Here is a 25,217-nt window from a genome sequence, read left to right on the forward strand (position 1 = left end):
ACCGGCCACCAGGCCCTTCTAGAACAAACGGTGGCTCCGCCGGCCTTGCTCACACCAGTTTGTTTTTCCTAACTCTTTATTGTGATCAAGCGATCACAGCACTGTGGGATAGTGATGCTCAGTTAAAGTCAGACGCCTTCTAACCTCCATGGGGCAAATTGTCTATCACAGTCTATAACATTTATTATGAGTTCATGAGCTTTGCCATAGTTCTTTCTTCCACACTGGGTGATGTGTACATTTCTTTTGTTTTGCATAGCATCAGCTGTTCCCTCTTTCCCACTCGTTCCCTCCCTCCCATCGCTGCCATTGAGTTGCTTAGTTCATTTTGGTCAATGTTCAGTGCAGCTGATGGGTCCCGCTGGTGTATGTTTCCCCTGATTCCCTCTAGTTCTGTGTCATCCTCCTGGTTTCCCCTCCCATGTACGCATATACACCATGCATGTGATCAGCAGCATGGGGTTATTTAGTAGTGATTCAACCAGATGAGTGGAAGTCCTTTGTTTCTAAATCCTGTTAATTTTGTCTTATCACCTAACATTTTGGATTTAACATCTACTTATCAGGGAGAACATGTGCCATTTGTCTCTTTGCTCTTGGCTTACCTAGCTCAACATGTTTCTTCTAGCTCCATCCATTTCCCTGTAAATGCCATTATTTTGTCATTTCTAATGGCTGCATAATATTCCATTGTGTATAGATACCACAATTTTTGGATCTATTCATCCGTGGTGGGGCATCTGGGTTGTTTCCATATCCTGGTTATTGTGAACAGTGCTGCAATAAACATGGAGGTGCATGTGTCCTTGTATCCTGGTTCCTGTTGTTAAGGATAGATGCCTAGAAGTGGTATGACTGGGTCATAGGGGAGGTCAATGTTTAGCTTTCTGAGGCCCCTCCAGACTGCTTTGCAAAGTGGTTGTATAAGTGTACATTCCCACCAGCAGTGTAATAGGGTTCCTCTTTCTCCACATCCCCTCCAGCACTTGTCGTTGGCTGACTTGAGGATGTGGGACATTCTGACTGGGGTAAGGTGGTATATCAGGGTTGTCTTTATTTGCATTTCCTTCACCACCAGGATGATGAACATTTCCTCATGTGTTTCTTTGCCATTTTTTATCTCTTCTTCTGAGAAGTTTATCTTTAGTTCCCTTTCCCATTTAGTAATTGGTTTGTTAGGTTTGGGAGGGATTAGTTTCTTGAGTTCCCTGTATATAATGGATGTTAACCCCTTGTCTGATATACTGCTGGTAAATGTTTTTTCCCAATTAGTTGGTTGTCTTTCTAGCTTGATTGCGATAGATTTAGCTGTGCAGAAGCTTTTTTATTTTAAGGTAGTCCCATTTGTCAAGTCTCTCTCCAACTTGTTGTGACCCTGGGACTCTGTTTAGGAAGTTCCTTCCTGTGCCTATAAGTTCAAGTGTCTCTCCTATTCTGTCCTACAGTAGTTTCAGAGATTCAGGTTTGATGTTAAGGTCTTTAATCCGTTTTGAGTTGATGTTGGTGCATGGTGATAGGCTGGGGTCCACTTTTAGTCTTCTGCATGTGGCCGCCCAGTTTTCCCAGCACCAGTGGTTGAAGAGGCTGTGTTTCTTCCGCTGTATGTCTTTGGCTCCTTTGTCAAATATCAGCTGACTATAGGCATGTGGTTGTATTTCTGGATCTTCTATTCCATTGGTCTTTGGGTCTGTTTTTGTGTCAGTACCATGCTGTCTTTGTTATTATGGCTCTATAGTAATAGAGTTTGAAGTTCAGCATCAAGATCCCTCCCATGTTGTCTTTTTTTCCTAGAATTGTTTTGGTATTCTAGGTCTTTTGTTGTTCCATATGAATTTTTGGACTGTTTTCTATATTTCAGAAATGTACGTCATTGGGATTTTAATAGGAATTGCATTGAATTTGTATATTAATTTTGGCAGTATTGCCATTTTTACTATATTAAGTCTGCCTATCCAAGAGCATGGAAGGTCTTTCCATTTCCTAGTGTCTTCTGTAATTTCTTTCTTTAACTTTTTATAGTTTTCATTAAGTAGTTCTTTTACATCTTTGGTTAGGTTAATTCCTAAATATTTTATTTTGGGGGAGGTTATTGTGAATGGGGTTGCTCCCTTTATTTCCCTCTCTTCTTGTACATTGTCAGTGTATAGGAAGGCGACTGATTTTTGTGGGTTTATTTTGTATCCTGCTACTTTGCCAAAGTGGTTTATAATTTCTAAGAGTTTGGGGATGAAGTTGTTGGGATCATGAAGGTATAGTATCATGTCATATGCAAAAAGGGATAGCTTAACTTCTTTCCCTATACTGATCCCTTTAATGTATTTTTCTTGCCTTATTGCCCTAGCTAAGGGTTCCAGGACTATATTGAAGAGGAGTGGAGACAGTGGGCATCCTTGCCTTGTTCCTGATTTTAAGAGAAGTGGTTGTTTTCCCCCATTAAGTATAATATTGGCTATTGGTCTGTCGTATATGGCTTTTATTGTTTTAAGGAATGTTCCTTCTATTCATATTTTCTCCAGAGTTTTTAGCATGAATGAATGTTTTATTTTATCAAAAGCCTTTTCAGCATCTGTGGAGATAATCATGTGATTCTTGACCTTGGCTTTGTTGATGTGTTGGATTACATTTATTGATTTACTTATGTTAAACCATCCCTGCATCTCTGGGATGAAGCCTACCTGGTCACAGTGTATGATTTTTTTTATGTGCTTCTGGATTCTGTTAGCTAGAATTTTGTTAAGGATCTTTGCATCTGTGTTCATCAAGGAGATTGGGCTGTAATTCTTTTTTTTTTTTTTTTGAGTCCAGTCGTGGGGCCTGAACTCTGGGCCTGGGCGTTGTCCCTCAGCTCTTCAGCTCAAGGCTAGCACTCTACCACTTGAGCCACAGCACCACTTCTGGCTTTTTTTTTTCTTTTTGCTTATGTGGTGCTGAGGAATCGAACCCAGGGCCTCATGCATGCAAGGCAAGCGCTCTACCACTGAGCCACCTTCCCAGCCTCCTGTAATTCTCTTTTTTGGTTGGATCTTTGCCTGGTTTGGGGATGAGTGTGATATTGGCATCGTAGAATGAGTTTGGGATAGCTCCCTCCTTCTCTGAAGAGCTTGAGGAGTATGGGTATTAGTTCTTCTTTAAAGGTCTTATAGAATTCTGTTGTGAATCCATCTGGTCCTGGGCTTTTCCTTGTTGGAAGACTTCTGATTGCTTCCTGTATCTTGTTGTAAGATATTGGCTCATTTAATTGATTTACTTCTTCTTTGCTCAGTTTGGGCAACTTGTATTTCTCTAAAAATGCATCCATTTCTGCCAGGTTTTCTTTCTTTAGAGAGTATAACTTTTGAAAATAGTTCTTTATAATTATTTGATATCTTAGGTACTTGTGATTTTTCCTGTGGCATCCCTGATCTTGTTAATTTAGGTTTCCTTTCTTCTTTTCTTAATTAATCTTGCCAAAGGTCTATCAATTTTATTTTTTTCAAAGAACCAGCTTTTTGTTTTATTAATTTTATCTATAGTTTTCCTATTCTCTATCTCATTGATTTCCACTCTTAATTTGATTATCTGGCTCCGTCTAGTAACCTTAGGTTCCATTTTTCATGTTTTTCTAGCTGTTTTAATTGCAACATGAGATTATTTACTTGGTCTGTCTCTATTTTCTTGATGTGAGCACTGAGGGTGATAAATTTGCCCCTCAAGACTGCTTTTGCTGTGTCCCACAAGTTTCTTTGTGATGTGTCTTCATTTTCATTGAATTGTAGGAACTTTTTAATTTCTTTAATTTCTTCAGTTACCCAGGTGTTGCTTAGAAGTGTGCTGTTCAATTTCCATGTATTTGAGTAATTTCTGCGGTATGCTTTGTTATTGAAAACTAGCTAGATTCCTCTGTGGTTGGATAGAATACAGGGGATCATGTCAGTCCCCTTGTATTTGCTTAAGTTCCTTGCATGAGCTATGATATGGCCTATTTTGGAGAAAGTTCCATGAGCTGCTGAGAAGAATGTGTACTGTGTTGTTTTAGGGTGAAATACTTGGAAGATGTCAGTTAGTTCCACTTGAAGTATGGCCTCACTTAATTCAGTAGCTTCTTTGCCAATCCTCTGGTTGGTAGACCTGACCTTTGGTGAGAGTGGGGTGTTAAAGTGTCCTAGTATTAGCATATTGGATCTATTTTATTGTATAAGTTTGAGAGTATTTGCTTAACATATTTGGGTGCTCCAATGTTTGGGGAGTGTAAGTTGATCATGCTAATATCCTCCTCTTGGATTGTTCCCTGTATTAATATGTAATGTCCTTCCTTGTCTTTTTGTATTGATTTTAATGAAAAGTTTATTTTGTCAGATTATCAGGATAGCTACACCTGCTTTCTTACTGGGGACATTTGATTGGTAGATCCTTTTCCAACTCTTCACTCGTGAGTTTGTTTGTATGTTTGGCTGAGAGGTGGGTCTCCTGAAGGCAACAGATGGATGGGTCATGTTTTCTGATCCAATCTGCAATCCTTTTCCTTTTGATTGGTGGATTAAGCCTGTTAATATTTAAGGTTATTATAGAGAGATGCATTGTGGTCCCTGTCATTCCCTGTTTTCCAAGTTTTTCTTCTTTCCTTTCCTCCTGTGCTTACTAGTTAGACTTCTATTAATGCCTGTTTGGTGCGGGTCCCCATTCCTGGTTGCTTTCTTCAGGTTGTGTTCCCCCTCTTAGTATTCTTTGTAATGCTGGCTTATTGTTTATGATTTCATTTCATTTTTCTTTACTATTAAAAATTTTCAGTTCTCCATCAAATGTGATGCTAGCTTTGCCGGGTATATCAGTCTGGGTTGGCAGTTATTGGTTTTCAGGGCTTATGTGATACTTTCCCATTTCTTGCATTCAGTGTCTGTGTGGAGAGATCTGCAGTGATTCTGATTTTTTTCCCATTGTAGTATAGCTCATTTTTGCTGCATGCAAGATTGTTTCCTTATTATTCGGAGCTATTTTTTTTACTGTAATGTGTCTAGAAGTGTTTCTCCTGGGATCCTGCTTGTTAGGTATTCTATATGCTTCTGTTATGTAGGTAAGATGATTTTGCATTCCTTTGCTTTGATATTCCTCCCCTTTGTCCAGTCCAATTATACAAAGGTTAAATTTCTTAGCACTACCTGCTTGCTCTTGGATTTCCCTAGGGCATAATTTAAGTGATTTTTCCATATCTGTGATTTTTTTGGTCCAGTTGGTATATTCTGTCTTCTGTATCTGACATTCTGCATTCCATTTCATTCACTTTGTTAACTGTGGCTTCCATTGTGGTTTGCATGGAGGAAATGGACTCATTTATGGATTCAATGTTGGCTCATCTCTCCTCTTAGTGAGGTGTGTACTGTCTCTATTTTTGCATACACCTCCTGTTTGAGACCCTGCATCTCTTTCAATATTTCGTGCCTGTGTTCTTTAAGTTTCTGTTCTATTTCTCGCTTTATTTCTTGAGTCACTGCCTCCAGCATGTCTTGGATGTAGCTTTTGTCTTCCATTCCTGCTTTGCTCTCACTGGTGCTCTCCCCTGGGTGGCTGCTGGCTTTTGGGAGTAGCTTGCTATCCTAGGTGTTGATAAACCTTGTAATTTTTCTTTGTGATTTTTGCATGAGGATTCAGGGATTATTGGATATTAATCTGAAATTTTGTTTTGGTCCATAGGTGTCTGTCTTTGCTTGTTTGCTGTATCTGGGTTGGTGGAGAGTCTGTACCTGGTCTCGGTTCCATTGGGGGCCCACCTCCTGCTGGTCTGACCCACGTAGGGCTCTCAGCTCTCTGCTGTAGATCGCTGGCAGTTCCGCCTTTAGAAGGGTTGAGCGGCCTAGACTGCTCCTGTTTACTCCTACAGGTGCTCTTGGTGAGATCGAATGTGCTGGATGTACTCTCCCAGTTGCTGGAGTCTGCTATGGGCTCTTGATGTGTTTTTGTTGTTGTTGTTGTTTTGTTTTTTTGCCAGTTGTGGGGCCTGAACTCTGGGCCTGGGCGCTGTCCCTCAGCTCTTCAGCTCAAGGCTAGCGCTCTACCACTTGAGCCACAGCACCACTTCTGGCCCTTTCTGCTTATGTGGTACAGAGGAATCAGATCCAGGGCCTCATGCACATGAGGCAAGCACTCTACCGCTGAGCCACCTTCCCAGCTGAGCTCCTGACTATTATCAGGTGCTGGCAGCCTGCGTTGTCCAATTCCCAGCCTGTGATATATGGGTCGGGTTCTGGTGGGGTTTGGGCTTCTGGTTCTCTTGTCCTGGACACCCAGGTCTTTTGCTGTCACAGGCGTGATTCCCAGGGGGTGCAGTTCCCTGTTTTCCCCCCTCTGCTGAGGCGTGTGCTCAGCTTCTGGCTTCAGTTGGGAGGAGTTGGTTGTGTTGCTCAGGCACCGGATCTGCAGGCCTGGTCCCGGCCCCCGGCCTGGGGCACGCCAGCTGCACCTGTGCTGCTGTGTATCCTGTCTGGAGTGCACAGTTCAAATTTCTTCCACTGTTGGCTGTTGTGACCCAGGGGCGCTGTTCCTGGCTTGTGCGTTTAAGCTCCCTTCCAGGGGTGCTCTTGCTCTAGCCTGGCCAGCGGAGTGTGCTCCATGGGCTGGCGGAGCTCTCGAACAGTTCCCAGTTTTAGTGGGCCCTGTGGTCCAGGTATTGGGGTAGGGGTCTGGGGCAGGGTCTGGGGGTTCCCACCAGCTCTGGTCTCCCTTGAGGGATACACTGTCCCCTGCGAGGTACTCACTCTGGAGCTAGTTGTTGTTTCTGGGTGATGTAGGTTGCTGGCTGCCGCTGCAGTCAGAGTTCAGTTGAGGTGGCTGTGGGCTGGGCCGGGCGGTGGTGGCTCTGCGTGTTTCTCCTCTGTCTCTGCCTCGGTTGATGTTGATGCTGTTCAGGTTGGCACCCTGGGATGGGCCTTCAGCCTCCGGCTGAGCGGTGGGGGCGGCGCCTCCGTGCAGGTTCTGAGCGCTGGGGTTTGTCTCTATTTGCGCTCTCCGGATCAGCACCAGTACCCTGCAGGTCTTCTGCTCTGGCGTTCTGTGGGCGTCCCGTGTCGTTCTGGGGTTCCCGCCGTGGGGCCGAGTGGCTTTGGCGGGATGGAGCCCCTCTGCTAGGAGAGCAAGGGGAGGGGTGGGATTTGTGCAGGCTCCAGCTCGGAGGTTTCTCTGTTCCTCGCTCTCAGCGCGTCTAACACTGGGCTCACACCAGGACTTTTGAAGCTTTGACCTTCACCTCCATCCACGCCTTTTCAAGGCAGAGTAGTATTCGTTGGGATGGAAGGAGCCACTGCTGAGTTTCTCAATAGTTCTCAAGTTTGGGGTAGGATGGATAAAGAGGAACATTGCTGGCCTTCAGACTGCAGGAAAGGTAGACGCTTCACGTTGGTCCTGCCAAGTTACGCCCTTCTGAGAATTTGCTTGTCTGTCCTCGGCGCCTTTCCCATGGGTGCATTGCGTTTCCCTGACTGACTGTGGTGTGCTTGTGCCTGGTGCATTTAGCCCCCTTCACAAAGGCGTCTCCACGGCTTCCGTTTTTATTTTGTCTTATCACTTATTACAGATGTATGTGTTAGGCTTTCTTCTGGTCAGTAGCTTAGCAGTTTTTGTGTTCTTAATAGCATACCTCAGTGTGCACAAATTGTCAGTTTATTTTGCAAGTCCTGTGGTTTGAACTCAGGGCATTGTACTTACTTGGTTGGTGCTCCACCACTTGAGCCATGCCTCCAGCCCTGCTTTTTGCTTGTTATCTTGGAGACAAAAATCTCATGGGCTTTCTGCTTGGCCCCAGCCTTGAAATGATCCTCTAGATCCTCAGACCCCTGAGTAGCTAGGATTACAGGTGTAAGCCACCAGTGCCCAGCTGAGAAGGTTTTATTTTGATGAATTGTCTATTTGAACATTTTACAATTTTATGCCTTTTATTTCTGTGCCTTGTGTGAGAAATGTTTGCTTGTCCCTGGTTGCTAGGATACGCTCAGCTTTCTGGAAGCTTCCTGGCCTCCGCAGTTGCATGGGTCCTCAGGTGTCTCCTCATTCCGAGTCTGACCCCCTCCCCCTCCCCCCAAGTTTCCAGCTGTAGGTGTTGAAAAGATTTTCCTTCCCATTGGTTCTAGCGTCTTTTCTCAGAAAAATAAAGGTAAGTGTGGGGCTGTCCACAGCTCTCTCCTACCTCACTGCTACAGTGTTATTGCGCCTTGTGTCAGAACCCTGTTGCTTTTCCCAGCTTGTCCAGGCCAGCTGAATTCCTTGCCCTGCTGTAGAAATTTTATACCTGAGAAGGAAATCCCGAGTTCTGGGCTTCAGTGCGTTAACCCCGTGGGTGAACTTGGCCAGAATCGATCTCTCCAGTGTTGATTGTTAGGCTCTGTGGGCATGCTCTATTTAGGATCCATCATTTTCAACAGTGCTGGGATTTGAACTCAGGGCCTTGAGTTTGCCAGGCAGGCATCTGCCCCCGGTAAAGAGAACCCTGGGGCTTGTCCTTGAGCCTGGCTTGCATGTCCTTGGACCACAGGGTCAGAATTCCCTTTCTCCTGAGTTATGTATTCCATGCCCATTGCTTCTCCCTCATGAGCTACTGTGCGTGTGTGTGTGTGTGTGTGTGTGTGTGTGTGTGTGTGTGAGAGCACACACCTGCATGTCAGTCTTGGGGCTTGAACTCAGGGCCTGGTTGCTGTCTCTAAACTTTTGTGGTCAAAGATGGTGCTCTACCACTTGAGTCATGGCTCTACTTCTGGCTTTTTGCTGGTTAATTGGAGATCAGAGTCTCATGGACTTTCTTCCCTGGCCTAGTTTTAAATGTGATCCTCAGATCTCAGCCTCCTGAATAGCTGGAATTACAGGCGAGCCAGTGGTGCCTGGCAAGACCATTGCCTTGACAAGTATTTGGGGGCCCTGCACCCCTTTACCCTCGTGTCTGCCAGGGTAGTGCTGCTGCAGAGGTGGCGATTCCACGCTGAATGCTTTGAGAGTTGTTTCCCCAGCGCCTGGTGCTTGCTGGGTTCCGGTTTCTTCATAGCCTCACTTCCTGGCTGGCCTTGGAGGCTTTGCCTCCAGACCTCCACCTCCCACGTGAAGATGGACGCCTCAGCCACAGGTGGGCGTTGAAGGCTTCCAGAACACACGGCGGCTGGCCGCTGGGAAGCAATCTGCTAGGTGCTTGCTTAGCCCAGCTGGCCGGTGCTGCCAAATGCCATGGTCTTTGCAAGGTCTAGAAGGAAGGACAGATACGTTCCCAGTGCCTTTCATCCAGCCCCCAGGGGGCTGGTGGGGGCTGTGCGGTCAGGGACCCCTGGGCCCCATGTCCGGGTCCTCTGGCGACGGCGCCTGGTCAGGGGCCCCCCCGAACACCGCCCGCAGCCCCGATGGTTGCCTGGGAGCAATCGTCATCACAGATCCAAGCAAGCGTCTTATTCTGAAAACCTCATGATTTGAAAATGCCCCTCTTGGGTTTGTTTCATAATATAAATACACGCTGACACGCATTTCCTCATTTCTAAGGTTAACCCTTGCACGGCTCACGCCCCGCACACAGAGCGGGAGCACGCTGTCGCCGCCGTCCCTGCTGGCCCTGCTGGCTGCCGGCCCTTTGCCCACCGCACCTGGCCACGGCCTCCCTGTGGCGACTTCGGCTCCTTACCCAGAGCCAGGGCGCGCGCGCGATCAGGTCAGGCCCACCCCAAGTCTCCCTTTGATGAGTGCAGAAGGCCCCTGCAAACCCCCGCGTGCCCCACCCCGGGGCCCGCCACGCGGGACGGAGAGGAATGGGCCACAGCTGAGCCACGACCCGAGTCGGTGATGTTGGGGTGGGCAGCGCCCGGTCAGCAGAGGGAGGCGCGGCCGGTCGTAGGAGCCATGGTGGACCGGACATTGCTCACCGAGGGTGGGGCCTGGGGGGCTTGAGGAAAGAACTGGATGCCAGCGGCTCCCGCCTGGCATCCTAGCTAGAGGGCTGAGATCCAGGATCATGGTTCAAAGCCAGCCCAGGCAGGAAAAGTCCCTGAGACTCATCTCCAGTGAAGCACCAGAAAACCGGAAATGGCGCTGTGGCTCAAGTGGTAGAATGCTCGCCTCCAGCGGAAGAGCTCAGGGACAGCGCCCCGGCCCTGAGTTCAAGACCCACAACCAACAAAACAAAAGCAAAAACTGTTTCCTGTTGGGAGGCAGCAGCAGGGGCAGAGCTGCTGGGGTGCAGTGGCTGCTGGGAGCCGGCGGCCTGGGGCCAGGTGGGGTCCCTGCTGGTGAGGGCAGCGCAGGGGTGGGGGTACCATTGCGGAGGGCAGCGCCACGGCCCGCGTGAGCTGCCCCCCATGTCACACCAGCCGGAGCGGCTGTGCTCCCGCCGAAGCCTGCCCTGCTGGGAGTGGGCCTCCACATGGCTGGCCTCAGTTTCTCCCGGGCTGTTGTACATCAGTGTGCAGTGCGGCTCGTTGGCTGAGCTGGGGTCCTGCGGCTGGGGAGCAGAGTCCAATCGGCTCCAGCAGAGGTCGGCGAGACCACAGCCAGAGCCACGCCCCTTGACCTTGCTGGGCCAGGCGCCCCTGGCGCCCGCTGGGTGGCCCTGTGGGACCAAAGGCTGTGGGGCCTCTCACCACTCCCAGGACTTTGATCAGGCAGAGGCTCGGGGTAGAGGCTGGCGCCGTGACTCCAACCGGTACTGGGGGCAGGGGGTGGGTAGAAAGGGGGGACGGCTCTCTGCCTGGCATGTCCTTGGATGCTGAGTGGACAGGATGGAACGTGGCGGGGTGGAGAGGAGGGAATTGGGGCCCTTGGGTGCCGCAGGGCACCGGACGTGGCCAGCCTGAGCCGTCGGACCTGCCTGTGGCCTGGCTGGGCGGGAGAGGCAGCGTCTAGACTTGACAGGTTGAGCCAGGCACCAGGGGCTCAGCCGTCATCTTAGCTACTCCGGAGGCTGAGAATGGGAAGATCCTGATTTGAGGCCAGCCTGAGCAGACAGCTTCTCCAGACTCCATCTGAACCCACAGCAGCGGCGCACTCGCCTTCATCCTCACAGTGAGGGAAGTCTGGACCGGCGAGGATGGTCAGGTCGGGGGAGGGCAGCTGCTTGTGAGGCGCAGCAGCAGCCGCCGCCGCCGCCTGCCGGGGCACGCGAGGCCCTGCGCTCACACCCAGTGCCACCAAATTCCCAGTGCTGAGTGTTGTGTCAGCAGCGGAGGGCGGGCGCCAGTTCCCAGCCGGGGAAGCCGGGCGTCGCTGCAGACGGGGCAGGTCGGATGCTCATTAAGCTGGACAGGAAGGGACACGGGTTGGAGGCACCCGCGTAGGGGACTCTGCGCTCACCTGCCTCTGACGTCACGATCTGACGCGTGCGGGTAGGCTGAGGATGTGTCCCCGTCTCCATCTTTTCTTCCTAATGGGGTTATGGGAAGTTGGAGCGCTTTAGGGGTGTGGGTGGCTGGTGGGGGCCCCGGGGTGGAGGTGTGGGACAAGAGGGCGTCTGAGGGGCACGGATGGGGTCAGTCGTGGAGGCTGGGCAGCTCGAGGTGCCCTGGGGACATTTCCCGCTGGGCGGGGGACAGCTGGGCTGGCAGGGAGGAGGTGCCCAGTCTTGGGGTGTCATGGCAGAGGGTGAGGCTGGGATGCCCTGCCACCACAGACGAGGAGGGGGGACGCCAGCCAGGCCGGGCAATGGCAGGGAGCCGGCCCGCCACAGGCCAGCCTGTGAGGAGGGCGGGGCAGAGGCCCCAGGGCGGGCATGCGCCGGCCGCTGCTCTCCGATCCTGTGGATTTCCCACCGCAGTCCCACTGGGTGGTTGGGTTAAAAAGAAGAAAAGTCTTGAGGTTTGAACTCGGGGCCTTGTACTTAGTAGGCAGGTGCTCTACCACTGAGTCATGTAGCCAGCTCCAGCCTTTTTTTGTTTGTTTTTCAGATAGGTGTTGAGTGTGTTTCTTTTTGCTAGGCCAGCCTGGATCACAGTCGGCCTAGATACATCTCCTGTGGAGGTGACCACCACACCTGACATATTGGTTAAGATGAGGTCTCACTTTTTTGTCTGGGCTGGCCTTGAGCCTGACGTATCTCTGCCTCCAGAGTTGCTGGGATTTCAGAAGTCAGCTACCACACCTGACCTTTCTTAACTCCATGAGTACAGACCTGGCATGAAGTTTATTTGGTTTTGTTTTATTCCCTGTAGGGAATTTTGATTCCACACTTCCAAACTAGGCAAATCTGCCTGATAAATATAGCTACAAATGGGACTTTGTCCCATTTCATTCACACAAATTGCTATTAGTCGAACTAAATCCTACCACCCTGGGTATCATGGGAAATAATGAGTGAACCTTCTGGAAGCTTGCCATACCTGGAAAGAACTGAGACAAAGAAACAGACCACGCAGGCCAGTGCTGTATAAAACGTGGTGCTTTATGTCCTCTCTGGGAAGAGGTTAGTCTCAGCCAGACTGTAACAAAATCCCCGCAGCTTATTCCAAAAGAAAGCTTTAATACAAGAGAGTTTAGAAAATTAAATGTATTTGTTAAAAATTCTAGTGTGTAAACCTTAACACGGGGCAGCTGGGTGCCAAGCGCACCGTGGGCGGCAGGCCCGGCGGCCTGGTGCTGCCCGCCTGCTCCCCGCACCCCTCAGCCTTTGTGGGGTCCCTTAGAGATGCCAAAGGCTAGGGAGCCCCATTCTTCTGGGGACCCCACGCTCCAGGACTTAGCAACTCTGGTGGCAACTGTGAGGGGCCGGGTGGCCCCAGTGGAGGGGGGCGGGCCATGGGGTACAAGCAGGACAGAGAGACACAGGACCAGCCAGGCCTGGCATCAGAACTTGGTGGTTCCAGACCCTTCTACAGTGGTGCCACTCAATCTTTTCTAGTGTGCCTTCTACTTCTCACAAAGCCTCTGGGTACCTGGGAGCCCGCTGCAGTCGGGGGTGGGCGGAGGGACCCGAGGGCTGCCGCAGACAGCGGCCTGACTGGGGCGCTGGGCCAGGGTGAAGCAGGGTCTGGTTGCCTCCGGGCCGGAGCCGCCACCGAGGCCTGTGGTGAGGAAGCAGGGACGTGGACTTCGTGGCACGGAACTGGAAGATCAGATACACAGCGCTAGAGCTGTGCAGACTGGCGCGGCGCCCACCCAGCTGCTTCCTGGGGCTGGCGGGGGGCCGGGAGAGGTGTGGAGGCCTTGTTCAGGGGTGGCGCCTGCTCCCCTCTGCCTCCACGCGGAGGCCCGCGCTGCAGGGATGGAGCAGGTCTGGCCCTGGGCGCGGGGCCGCTGTGACTGGGGGACAGTGGCAGGTGCCGGGAGGGGGATGACGTGGCAGAGCTGGCCCCACGGCCGGCGCACAGATCGTGCAGGTAGAGGTGAGCGGCTGCACGGGGCCGGGGCCGCACAGCGGTTCTGTGCCTGCTGTCGGCTCGGAAGGGTTCAGAGACCCACGTGTATGGGCCTGGGAGGGGTGGGGAGGGCGGGGCAGCCAGGTGACCCCAAGCAGACGTCAGGAGCTCTGGGCACTCTCGGCTGGCCTCGGTCTTGGCTGTGCATGCTCGTGTCAGTGAGGGTTCGGCAGGGGAGGCAGCCATGGCCCTCTGCGTGGACCACGGCCAGGGCAGGCACCGCACCACCGCGGTCCAGATGGCTGCACGGCCACCAGTGCCCGCGGGGAGCAGCCATGGCTGTCAGGAGGGCTGTGGTGGTTCTCTGAGGGGGTTCTCTGTTCCCCAACAAGTCTCTAGTCAGTTCTTGTTCTCTGGTCCCCAAAGCAGTTGTACCCCAATTGTGTGCAGTCCTTTTAACAAACTCCTATCTGCTGGGCTCCTGGCGGGGCCCGTGGGGTTGGGGACCCGTGCAGCTCGGGCTGCGTCGCGGGCAGCCTGTCCTGGGGGAGGGGAGGGGTGTGGAGCGTGGCTGCCACGCGGGATCCTCGTCCTGCCCTGAGCAGGGAGCAAGGCTCGGGGGACACAGGGCTCAGGGTGGACAGGACCAATCAAGTCTTGAGGGGCCATCGTGATCTCCACAGGAGCTAGAACCTTCCACAGAGGTCCCCACAGCGCCGACCCTGGGGCATCCTGAAGCCAGCCGGGACGAGGCACGGCTCTCCGGGACCAGCTGAGCAGCGCCGCCGGCTCCGGCAGGGGACGGGGAGGAGCGTGGGGAGGAGCCACCGGCCGCGGTGCAGCCCTGCCTCCACGTGAGAACAAGCGCAGAGGCCCGTGGCCACGCTGGCTCCCATGCGAGTCCCCCTGTGCCAGCAAACCCCGGGGTTGTGCATCTCGCCCACGGACTCCGAGTCCGGCCCAGTGCCCACCCTGCTGCCAGCCTGGCTGGAGAGCAGGCCCCGTGCCCGTGTGCAAGGACGGGCCTGGCAGCCGAGGGACGGTTTAATCAGTGGCACGTGGCGGCGGGGGAGGTGTGCTTGCGGTGCCAAGGCACTGGGCCACGGCCACGGTGCGTGGGATGCAGTGGCCAGGTCTGGATTCCTTGAGGTCAGAGGTCGCCGCTCTGGGGCTCCACGTTGCGCAGCTCCCGGGGGGACCCTCGGGACAGCCGGGAGAAGCGGGAGGCCGCTTTGGGGCGGCTGCTCTTGCTCAGCGGCTCTCCGGGAGGGGCGACGTCCCTGCAAGACAGCGAGAGACGTGGGTGAGGCGGGCGCTCAGCCTTCCCAGACACAGGCAGATGTCTGAGCTGGCTTGGGGGCCACAGGCCAGGGCCCGATTTAAGGCGTTGAAGGCCTTGGGTCTAGACTCAAGTAGGTCCCAAGTTCAAGCCCCAACACAACCACACCAAGAGCATAATGACGGGTGGCACTGGGGCTTGAACTCAGGGCCTCACTTGCTGGGGGGGGGGGGTCTACGCTGCACCAGGCCTCCAGCCACAACCATGGCCTCAGGTCTGTTCCTCCTTGATGCAGAGTCGCACATGCCCGGGCTTCTCACGACATCTGTCCTGGGGTTGCCAGCCTCTGGTGGCCAGGACAGTCCCCGCCCTGGTGGCTGGGGGTGAGGGATGGGGGCCACGTCTACCCCACGGGGCCTGCTCCGCTGACCTGCACGCTTGCTCCGGGAAACCCCGCAGTGCGCAGGGGCAGGCGCTCTCCTCGGTACTGCAGAGGAGGAGCCGTGGTCGCTACAGGGCTTAGCGGCAGAGGGCAGGATGACCAGCCTGACCAGGACTGGGCAGCCAAGCGGCAGAGGCTGTCCAGGAGGCCTGGGGGCAGCAGAGCGGATTCACAGGCCTAGGGAACTTGGAGAGTAGAGTGTTTAGACCAGCGCCTGGCGTGGTGCAGCAGGAGGCTGAGGCAGGAGGAGGACTCTCCCAGCCCCAGAGGGAGGAGTTAGAGCCAAAGCACAAGGTCTCCTGCCTCGATGGCTCCCCGAAGTTTCTTTCCAATTCAGTGGAACAGTGCGGAGCTTCCCAGGCCGTTATGTGAAGATCACTCGGCTAGAAAAGGATCCTTCTAGAACCCAGCCCCAGCTTCCTTAGAAAGGAGATGGTGAGACACCCCTTTCCCCTCCAGCCACTCGAGCTTCTGGAGTAGGGCAGCAAAGGCAAGCGCATGAATCGCGCGTCTGCACAGCCCCCGCCGGCAATGGCGCGGGCGAAGGCGTCTGCTGCCGTGCGGCCGCTGTGCTGTGCGTGCACCCGGCACTCGCTCACTGCGGATGCTAAAGATGGGGCCTTCCTCTCCGAGACTGAAAGCGGGGGGGGGGGGGGGGGGGGAGGGGGGCTGTGTGTAGCTCAGCCCTGGCACCTTGGCACAGGCTGGCACCCTTACAGCGCTGTCTGCGAGCCTCCTCCGCTCTGGGAGGGGCGAGGAGAAGGGGGAGCCGGGGCGCCCGGCCCCCGTGTGGAGCCACTGGGGAGACCCAGTGCCCTGGCAGCGCAGGGCGAGGGCGCCGGGTTCCCACGGGATCCCGCGGACAGAGCCGCCTGCCTGCTGCTCGCGCCAGCACCTGCAGTGGCTCCCGAGGACGAGGCCGGAAGCAGCCCCCAGAGCCCGTGTCCTGTGATCCACCAACGGGTGCAGAAACAAAGGAATCTGTGCGCCTGAGGCACGGGCACCCACGCCAGCTAAACGCAGAGCAAACGGACACCTGACACCAGCCGTGAGAACTGAGTCGCCCACAGAAAACTGAAAAAGGCCCGCGGCCGGCCTGTTACACAGCACAGGGAGTCCCTGCCAGCAGCTGAGCCCCGCGCCCAGTGCGATCATGGACAGCCTGGCTCTCGGTCCGCCCCTGCTTGCCACAGTCCTGCCACTCCCGGGGACGACCCACAGATGACTGTACGCTTTTGTCTGGTGACAGGGTGCCGCCCCTCTGGCACCCGCCTCGTCACCCCCCCCCCGAGAGCGCATATGTTGGCCTTGGACAGGGCCTGCGACGGCTTGTCTCTCCATGCCTGGGTGGGGCAGGGGTCGGGGTGTGGACCCTGCCCCGGAAGGGAGCCTGGCCGTGGCCACCATGCCAAGCATGGGCGGCCCTGGCATCGCGTCCCATCCAGCACCACAGCCCTGTCCACTGCATGGCACTGAGCCGGGGAGAGCCAGCCAGGCCAGCGCCACTACAGCCGCGGCCGCCCTACCCATCGCTGAAGGACGCGGGAAACCCAGAGCCCCGGCACCGGCCAACCCGCGGCGGGAGCGGCGGGGCAGCGCTTTTCGGGGGCAGCGGCGCCGCTTCCTAGGGCTTTATTGGTGTTTTTTTGGTGTGTGTTTTTTAAACTAACCTCAAATGGTGCAGGCTATTGTGCTCAAAATAACCTCATGTTTCCCTGTCTCCAAACTGGATTTTCAGATGCTCCAGCGTTTAAAAATACAAGCCAGGAAGTAGGGCAAGCTGCCGGGGCCGGGCGTGGCTAGAGCAGTGAAATGGGGCTGTGGCCAGCGCAGGTGCCCGTGCCCCCGCCAGGCCAGTGCTGCCACCACCCCATTGCACAGCTGGGCCACGGACTCACTCCAAAAAGAGGGGACCGGGCCCCTTGCCGCTGGCTATGGACCCAGCGAGGCTGGCCCAGGGTGCCAGACACGTGGGACAAGATCAAAGTGGCCTGCCTGCAGGCCGGGGGTGGCCACGCCAGGAGCCACGAGGACGCAGTGTGTCCCGTGGATGCGTGCTGCGGGCGCCTCTCCTGCCGTCTCGCAGCACCGCCCGCAGCCCCGTCAAGCGCCCAACCCAAGGCCACCAAGATGGCACACAGGGTCTCACCTGCACCTGCAGGGGGCTGAGCCCTCCTTCCCCCCTCTCCCCCCCAAACATCCAGGCATCTGAGGACAGGAAGGGGCTGTGGGAAGCTGCGGAGGGGGCAGCAGCCTCCGTCCTCCCAGCCCATTTCCCAGTGCTCGCTGCCTCTGGCCTGGGGAGTGACCCAGCAGGGGGGGACGAGGACCCCCACAGCCACTCACCGCCCCTGACAGCTCCGGCTGGGAGGGGCCGCTGTGTAGACAGTGCGGGGACCGCAACCCGCACTCCGCTGAAAATGCAGAGCTGGGAAATGGTGGCAAGGAGCCTGGCGCCACCTCCAGATGAGAAGGACCAACCTCCGAGGGGTGACGGGACAGGGACAGAGGTGAACAACACGGGGGGCTGGTCAGGGTAAGTGGACCCGTCTGCTGGACCACGCAGCTGGTCTCACATCAGGCACGCGGCCCCGGCCGACAGCTGCAGGACGCCGGGCTGGGGAGGCGCTGCCGGCGTGGGGCGCACCAGTGCGCAGAAGCGGCCCAGATGACACTGGTGGCGTGCTCCCGCCGAAGCAGTGACAGATGCCACCTGCTGCACGGGCGACAGCTGCTGGGGGAGGCCCCACCTCACCTGCCCCTCCACCCATGACACGGATTCCCCGTGTCTCCAGCTCCCGCCCTCCGCTTCCTCGGGGCAGGGCGCCTTCCCCACACGTGATCTGCACACATCTGCGCGGGCACAGGGAGCAAGCGTCCTGAAGGACAGGCCTCGGGATTCCCGGGGCTGCTCGGGGACTACCAGCTTGCTTCGCTCGCTATTCTAGAAACCCCAGAGCACTGTGTCACAGGAAACGCGAGGCTCGGGGGATGTGGAGCAGCGCAGCCTGGTGTGAAGGTCCTCGCCGCGCTGCCGGACGGACAGCAGCGCTCATCGCATTCTCCAGTCTGGCTGAAGCCAGGGGGCCATGGACCCCACGCTCCTCCTGACCCCTGCCCTCCACCCGCACTTCCTGCTGCGTCCTGCACCAGGGACCTGGACCGCTGCCCCTTAGCTTACTCCTTCTGGAAACAAGATCTCACCATAGCCAAGCTGGCTTTCAATTCTTGACCTTCCTGCAGCATCCTCTCAAGTGCTAGGACTACAGGCATGCGCCACTATTCCTAGCGCTTTCTAACTGCTGTGAAATTAAAATGTTTCCCCCACTTTGAGTGCTTTTTCTTGAGGTTTGCGATTGAGAGAACTGTAAGCTTTGAAGAGACAAGCAGACCACAAAGCCCCTGTCCCCACCAGCCCAGAGGCGTGTATGCCTCCCACCCCGGCACCAGGTCCACACAAGTTTCCCGTGTCTCATCCTCACCTCCCCGATCCGTGTCCTGTCCCTCCACCCTCGGACACAGCCCCTCGCCTCGGCTGGTCTTCGTTACCCCCACGGGCTGCCCATTCTCGTCCCCAGGTGGAGACACTGGGGCTGGGGTGCTGCAGTGTCTCAGGGGTCCGTCCAGACACTTCCATGTCAGTGGGCCTCTAAGAGTGAGTTTGTGCTGGGCCCACCACCCACTGGAGAAACCCCTGGCTGAGCGGGAAATTGAGCTTTCCTTTGATCTACTAAAGGAGCCGGGTATGGTGGTGCATGCCTATAATCCCAGGCCTCCTACCTGAGGTCTGGGACTGAAGCTGGCTGGGGCTCCACAGTCTCAAACGTCAAAGAGACAAAATCCAGAGAGATGTCAGGGCTCGGGGCCCGGGGCTGACAGCAGCCCGCGGCCGCAGGCGCCTGGCACGCACAGCGCTGTGGGGGGTGCCGAGGGCTGCGCGGGGCTCCCACACCGCGGTACTCACACGAAGAAGGGCATCAGCTGCACGAGCGTCTCTTTCTTGGGGCTGGCGGCGAACTCGGGCACCATCTGGATGACCTTGTTCATGACACTGCGCAGGTAACTCTGCAGCTGCTTCCGCCGCTCCTCCACGAACTTGGCGTCCTGAGAGCACAGAGACAAGCATGCGCTGGGTTTGTCTCCCTCGCCTGCTCAGGAGCCATGCCCCCCCCCGACCTTGAACGTATGTGTGTGTGTGTGTATATATGCGTGCGTGCGTGTGTGTGTTTGCCTCCCTCTCCTCTCCTGCTCAGGAGTGACCATGTGGGCTCATCTCACTCAGCTCCCCCCAGAGCCCATAACCCATGCGCTGCTCCCCCCCACCTCCTCCGTCTGCATTCCAGGTCTGCTCACAGGACTGTCTATGGAGGGCGCGCGCGCGCGGCCCTGCGGGTCTCCCGCTGTGGCACACAATGCCTGGGGCACGTGCTAGGGACCGCAGTGGGCACAGGGGCCACTTCTGAGGCTCTCGTGGGCTTCACAGGCCAGGACCGGGACAGGTGCACAGGCCTGGTGACCGCCTGGGTGAAGACAGAATTCTCCATTCTGCCTGGACAGTGTTTTGAAATGCAAACCCATTTTCCTTGCTTCTCTTAAACGGCACACACAGGCTCACAGGCTCACAGGCTCACAGGGCGGAGTGGGAGCTCCCCCTGAGGCCCCTCTGGGCGGGGCTGGGAGAGACCCTGCCTGACTTCGGAGCCCCAGCTGCTGGTGCCTCCACCTCCCCCCTGGTGCCCAGAGGAGACTTGCCAGAGGGGCGCAGGGCGCAGGTAACTGTGCCAGCCCTGCGTGGACACTCTGCTGTGCGTGTCTGCTGCTGATGAGCTCCCACTTGACCTGACCCAGAAAAATGTTCCAGGCACAGCGCAGTGAGAGGTTAGAGGGGCGGGGCGGGGCTACGGAGCTCCAGGAAGGTGACCCCACCTCCAGCAGAGGCCAAAGGCTTTCCCCCAGTCTACCTCCCCCCATCCAGTCCCCAGTGACCTCTTGTTGCCCCGGCAACAGCAAGTTGGTGGTCGGGGCCTCACCTGGAGGCATCCCACGTCCTTTCCACACACCCATTTCTCACAAGAGCCGGCCCCGAAGCCCAGGCCTGGGCCTGGTCCAGGAGAATCCTACAGGCAAGCCAGCCGCCGGTGGCCCACGCCTGGAACCCTAGCTGCTCAGAGGCTGAGGGCTGAGCGTCGCAGTTGGAAGCCGGCCTGGGTAGGAAAGTCCGTAAGATTACCTCTGAATAAACAGCCAGCCACTCAGGTCTCCAAGCAGCCGGACAATTCCAGCTGCCCCCAAGACACCCGACAACCTGCAGCCTACACGACAGACCTCCAGGCTTCCTCTCAGCAGCAGAACAGCGGGGTTCAGGCTGCATGACTCCACATGGGCGCGAGCGGAAGCCATCTTCTATGGGACAGAGGCCGGAGGAACTGGCTGACCTCTGACCTTAGCCCCTAGACGGGACCCTTCCAACACTGAGGCTCCGGGGCATGAAGACCACCCATTCTTCTCTGTGACTGGATGTTTTTATTTTGCGGTGTAAAAACTTAAATACATCAAAAGACAGAGCATTCTAATGAGCCCCCCATCCTTTTCTAATAGTTCTAACCTTGCCTGCACTGGTTCATCATTCTGACCATTTTGTTAAGTTGTTTTAAAGTAAATTAGCACCAGCATGACATTTCACTCTTAAATACAACAGTGTGTATTTTTAAGAGATTAGGAACATTTTCTTATTTAACCGAATGCCATTATCACTGCTAACAAAATTTATGCTAATTCCCTGGTGCAACCTAGTAGCTAGTGCGTATTTGTAAATGCATTTTCAAGTGAGTTTCTGCTTCTGGATTTTTTTTTAAGATGGGGCGTCTCTAATAGTCTATACTAGTCTTAAACTGCCCATCTTCCCGCCTTGGCCTTGGAAACGCTGGGATTACAGGAGCCACCACGCCTGTCCACTCTGGCATTTTCAGGGGTGTGGTACACCCCTCAAAGGAATGAGCAGGTCCATTCAACATGGCTCAGAACCGACTCCCCCCGGGGGTTGGAGGGTTCCAGACTGGTAAAGATGGATCCTCGCTTTCACAAGCCCTGTGGGGGTTCATGGACAAAACATGCCCCATGGCTATGTTGTGTACGGACGGAGCCGTGTGTCAAACGATCAAACCCGGAGACCTCTGACAAACACCCGAATCCTGACTTCCCTTGAAAGATGAGCCCGAGCACCCAGACACACCCCCAGCTGAGGCCCTGCCCCTGCCCCAGACAGCTCCCCTTCCCTCCTCCTCCTCCTCCACCACCACCACCACCACCACATGCCGTCCCAGGGCTGCTATCAGCGGCTCTGCGGGCTGGGGCTACCCATGACTGCGTTACCCCTCTATGCTACGCACCAGGTGGCTGGCCCAGGGAGAACTTTCTTGTCTACGCCTGGTAACTGTGGGCCTCTGTCGGTGGTGCCTAGAGACCCAAGCAGGATTCTGGGCTCCAGCGAATTCAGCCCAGAAATAGTTTCCAGGTCCCCAACAGCAGAGACAGGCAGGGCAGTCCATGTGCCCCTGAGGGCTACGGGCCACTCCCCTCCCCTCCCCAGCCCTCCAGGTTGCACAGCCTTGGATCCCAGTGTCAGCCAGGCTGACAGGTGGCGCACACACGCCATCCTGTGCCAGTGTCACCAGGAACAGCGGTGCCCTCACAGCGCCTCGCATCGCTTCACACCGATGCCAGTCACACAGGGTCTAGCTTGAAGATGCTCAGAGGTACTGCTGATAGTGGTGGCATCTTGTGGGACCCTTCTAACTGCCCCCACAGTCCTGTGAACTCCACACTGGGGGGTTACAGGCAAGCAGCACTGCGGGCTGAGCACAGCACCGGCCAGGCACGCTGAGCGCCAAGAACTGCTCGTTGATACTTGTGCATGCCTCCAACCCTCCACACCGCATCCGCGAGGCTCCAAGAAGTTAAGTGTGGGACCAGAACCAAGTCACAGCTGAGGCGTGGAAGAGGACCATCTTCCTTCACTCAGCCTCATGGCCCGGAGGCCGACCCAACGCCACCGCAGGGGCGGGAGGAGCGACCACTGGGCGGCGGAGAGGGCGACAGCTATGTGGGTGAAGGACTGCAATGCTGGACAGGCACCGTGGCGGGGGGCCAGCCCCGCATGCTCTGTCTTTGCTAGGCAGAGCCATTAGCTAAAAATCTCTCGGCTCTCACATCAGTCCACAGCTAATTCAAATGCCTGATCGCATGGCGCAGACCAAACAAAATTTACCGTCAGGCCTTCTAGAAGCAACAGAAGAAATCGAAGGTCATCACAACAGAGCCCTGTAGGCGGGCTCCGCCCTCGCCTCACAGCTCATGCCGCCAGCCAGCCTCGGCAGCCAGCGCCTGCTCCGAAGACCAAGTGCAAATACGCAGACGCAGCCGGGGAAGGCAGGCAGGGCTGCCCAGCTGCCCTCCAGGGCGAGGCTGGGCATGTGCAGGTTCCTTGGACTCCTGGCATGACTGGAAGAGCTGCAGACAACACACACTATACCCACAGGAGCCACCCAGCGGAGCACCGTCAATGGTCAGGGGCCAGTGGCGGGGAGCGCTACTTACAGTCCGGGATGTAACTTGTCTTGTGTCCAGGCTAGAACTGGAATCTAGTGTGAGAAAAACCTTTTCTATCTAAGTAGTTTGCTTCCTTTCTGTTAATCTGGAGACTTTTCTGAAGGGTTCCAGCTTTGACCAGGTGGCCTGGCCCTTGTTCACCACATTTTGGTTGCATACATCCTTTTCCTGAGCACTTTAATCAGGACATCCTGTTAGAAGCTCCTTGACTTTTAATTGCATCATGTTCATTGAGCCACAGCCTTTTGCAGATTGTGAACCTGAGCTCAGCCAATGGGAGCAGAGGGGCGGGGCCTGCTGGGTTAAGGATAAAAGGGGGGCAGCCGGCCTGTTCTGTGCTTGCTTGCCAGATTCGTGGCCGATGGCACCCCTTCTGCAGAAGTAATCTTTGCCTTGCTGAGTTCCCTTTGAGTTGGTGTCCGTATTCCTAGGTGACACCCCAACATTCCGAGCTATTTCTTTTGTTTTTTTGTTTTTTGGGGTTTTTTAATCGGTTGTGGGGCCTGAACTTTGGGCCTGGGCGCTGTCCCTCAGCTCTTCAACTGAGCGTCAGCCCCACTTCCGGCTTTTTCTGCTCATGTGGTGCTGAGGAATTGAACCCAGGGCCTCAGGCATGCAAGGCAAGCGCTTTACCACTGAGCCACCTTCCCAGCCCCCCGAGCTATTTCTAACACAGGGTCTACTCAACTGCCAGGTACAGTTGGTCTACCACCCTATGGGCCCTCTACATGCAGAGAAGCTTACAAAACATACATTCGTTTCTAGAACCTTGGCTAGCCGCCACCACATGCCGGCTGCAGCCTGAGCTGGGACGATGGGAGAGGCTGAGGAAGAAGCCTGACTTCCAGGACATGGAGCTTAACCCAAGCCAAATGGACCTGGCGGAGCAGGGGGGCGAGGGGTTATGTTCAAGTTCTACCTGAGCGTGTCATCTACTCTGGACAGTCACAGGCATGTCCCGGGGAAGGAAGGTAGAAATGAAGTCAGAATCCGGGAAGGACTGGCCCCTGGCTGCCATCGGGGCGTGCCCTGACTTCTTTATGTGTCCAATGAGACGAGAGCTGCCGCCGCCCGCCCATCCATTCACCCACTGAGCAGAGCTGGGCGTGGGACATGGGGGTAAGCGCGGCGGCAGGGGAGAGCTGGGCTCGCCTCCATTTCCCTCTGCCACATGCCTCGAGCCGCTGGAGCAGATCTAGGCTCTGGCGGAGGACCCAGCTCTGGCAGGGAGGGCGGAGAGGCTCGCGGCGGGGGCACAGTGGCCACGGAGGATCTGACTCCCCCTCTCTATTTGCCTCAGTGCCCCTAGCAGGTGCCGCTTCTCCTCCCCTTGGCCTCTACTGTTCTATGGCTGGCTGGACAGGGACTGGTGATCTCCACAGCACAGGCCTGCCTGGCGGCCCGTGATCGCACTGCAGGAGGTAAGATCGCTAACAAGGGCAGGAATGAGACAGAATGGAAGTCCGTCATCTAGGCCAGCACTGGGCTGGCCGGCCGGGCGCTCGTTCACCAGCACATCCGCCTTGCATCCTCCGTCCCACTGCAGAGCAGCACGGGGCTGCGAGTGGGTGAGCCGGGGTGGTTCCCCGGAAGCAGAAGCATGGGGGCCTGACTCCCAGCACCTGCTTCACGTGCAGCCTCAAGCACGTGACTCCCAGGGGCCCCCCAGTCCCTGCCTGCCCAACCTTCTGTCAACACTACCCCGCGCTGACACAGGAACACAGGGGACATCCGTCAGGGCGAGGGCACCGTCCAGTCACTGATGCAGACCCAAAGTCAGAGGGGAAATGGGGAGCGAGGAAGCTGGGTGGCGCTGTCCTCGACGCTAGCCAGTGGCCACAATGTCACCCAAACTGGGCAAGGATCCTGCGGAAGAGCGGGCGGCAGCCCTGAGAATTCAGAAAAGATACCGCCGCCTCCCGCCCCGCTCAGATGCCGCCCTGAGAACACGGAGCGGGGCCCCGACGCCCAACCCGCTAGGAAGGGAACGCTGTTCCGTTTGCTCACTTCCGGAATACAAACCGTCCCCAGAGCAAAGACTGGGGGCGCTGACACCGTCCCACCTCCCACCGGAAACCCCAGACGGCAGGGATCACTGCTCCCCCAGGCTCCCGGCAGAGGCGCCAGCGAGCACAGCTCGTGCTGGGGCTGGGGGACGCGTGGAGGGCCAAGGAGAAGCGAGGCGGGATGCCAGCTCAGCCTTCCAGGGGCCCCGAGGAAGTATGCTCCTGTCCAGCAGGAAGGGCGGGCACTGCCCGCGTGCACAGACTCTGTGCTGGGAGAAGGTCACGGCAGGAAGACAGGCCCTGCCAGCCCGAAGCGCCCGCCGCCCCGTGAGCTGTGCTTCGGGAGGAGCTTTGGAACTCCACTCTAGTGGAAAAAAAAAATGTCGCCAAGCTACCAAATATACAATCAGGTAAGAGGAATTCATCACGGTGTCCCCTGGCCTTGTAGGATAACCATATAGTCTTTAATAGTCTATGACGTCTTTCCAAATAATTGGAAAAGAGAATCTGCAGGTTTCCAGCACATGGAAATGATTCATAATGAAGATATGAAAACACTACTTGCCCTGGTTTGATGATTACGCATTGTCTGCCTGTATCAC

The 25,217-nt window shown here is 55.7% G+C and overlaps 1 protein-coding gene across 2 annotated transcripts in view; it reads right to left on the reverse strand.

Annotated features, from left to right (window-relative positions):
* Positions 1-12,349: 12,349 nt before the first annotated feature.
* The window catches only part of Snx29 (sorting nexin 29), a 222,980-nt gene continuing 210,112 nt past the window's right edge, over positions 12,350-25,217 (reverse strand). For both annotated transcript variants that reach the window (XM_070003461.1, XM_070003463.1), the window contains 2 exons: positions 18,966-19,105; positions 12,350-14,560 (listed from right to left, as the gene is read on the reverse strand). In XM_070003461.1, coding sequence (XP_069859562.1) covers positions 14,431-14,560; positions 18,966-19,105 — 270 coding nt within the window. In that variant the 3' untranslated portion in view covers positions 12,350-14,430. The remainder of the gene's footprint in view (positions 14,561-18,965; positions 19,106-25,217) is intronic.

Source organism: Dipodomys merriami, unplaced genomic scaffold, assembly GCF_024711535.1.
Source record: "Dipodomys merriami isolate MVZ:Mamm:240054 unplaced genomic scaffold, mDipMer1.0.p SCAF_60, whole genome shotgun sequence".
Taxonomy (NCBI): domain Eukaryota; kingdom Metazoa; phylum Chordata; class Mammalia; order Rodentia; family Heteromyidae; genus Dipodomys; species Dipodomys merriami.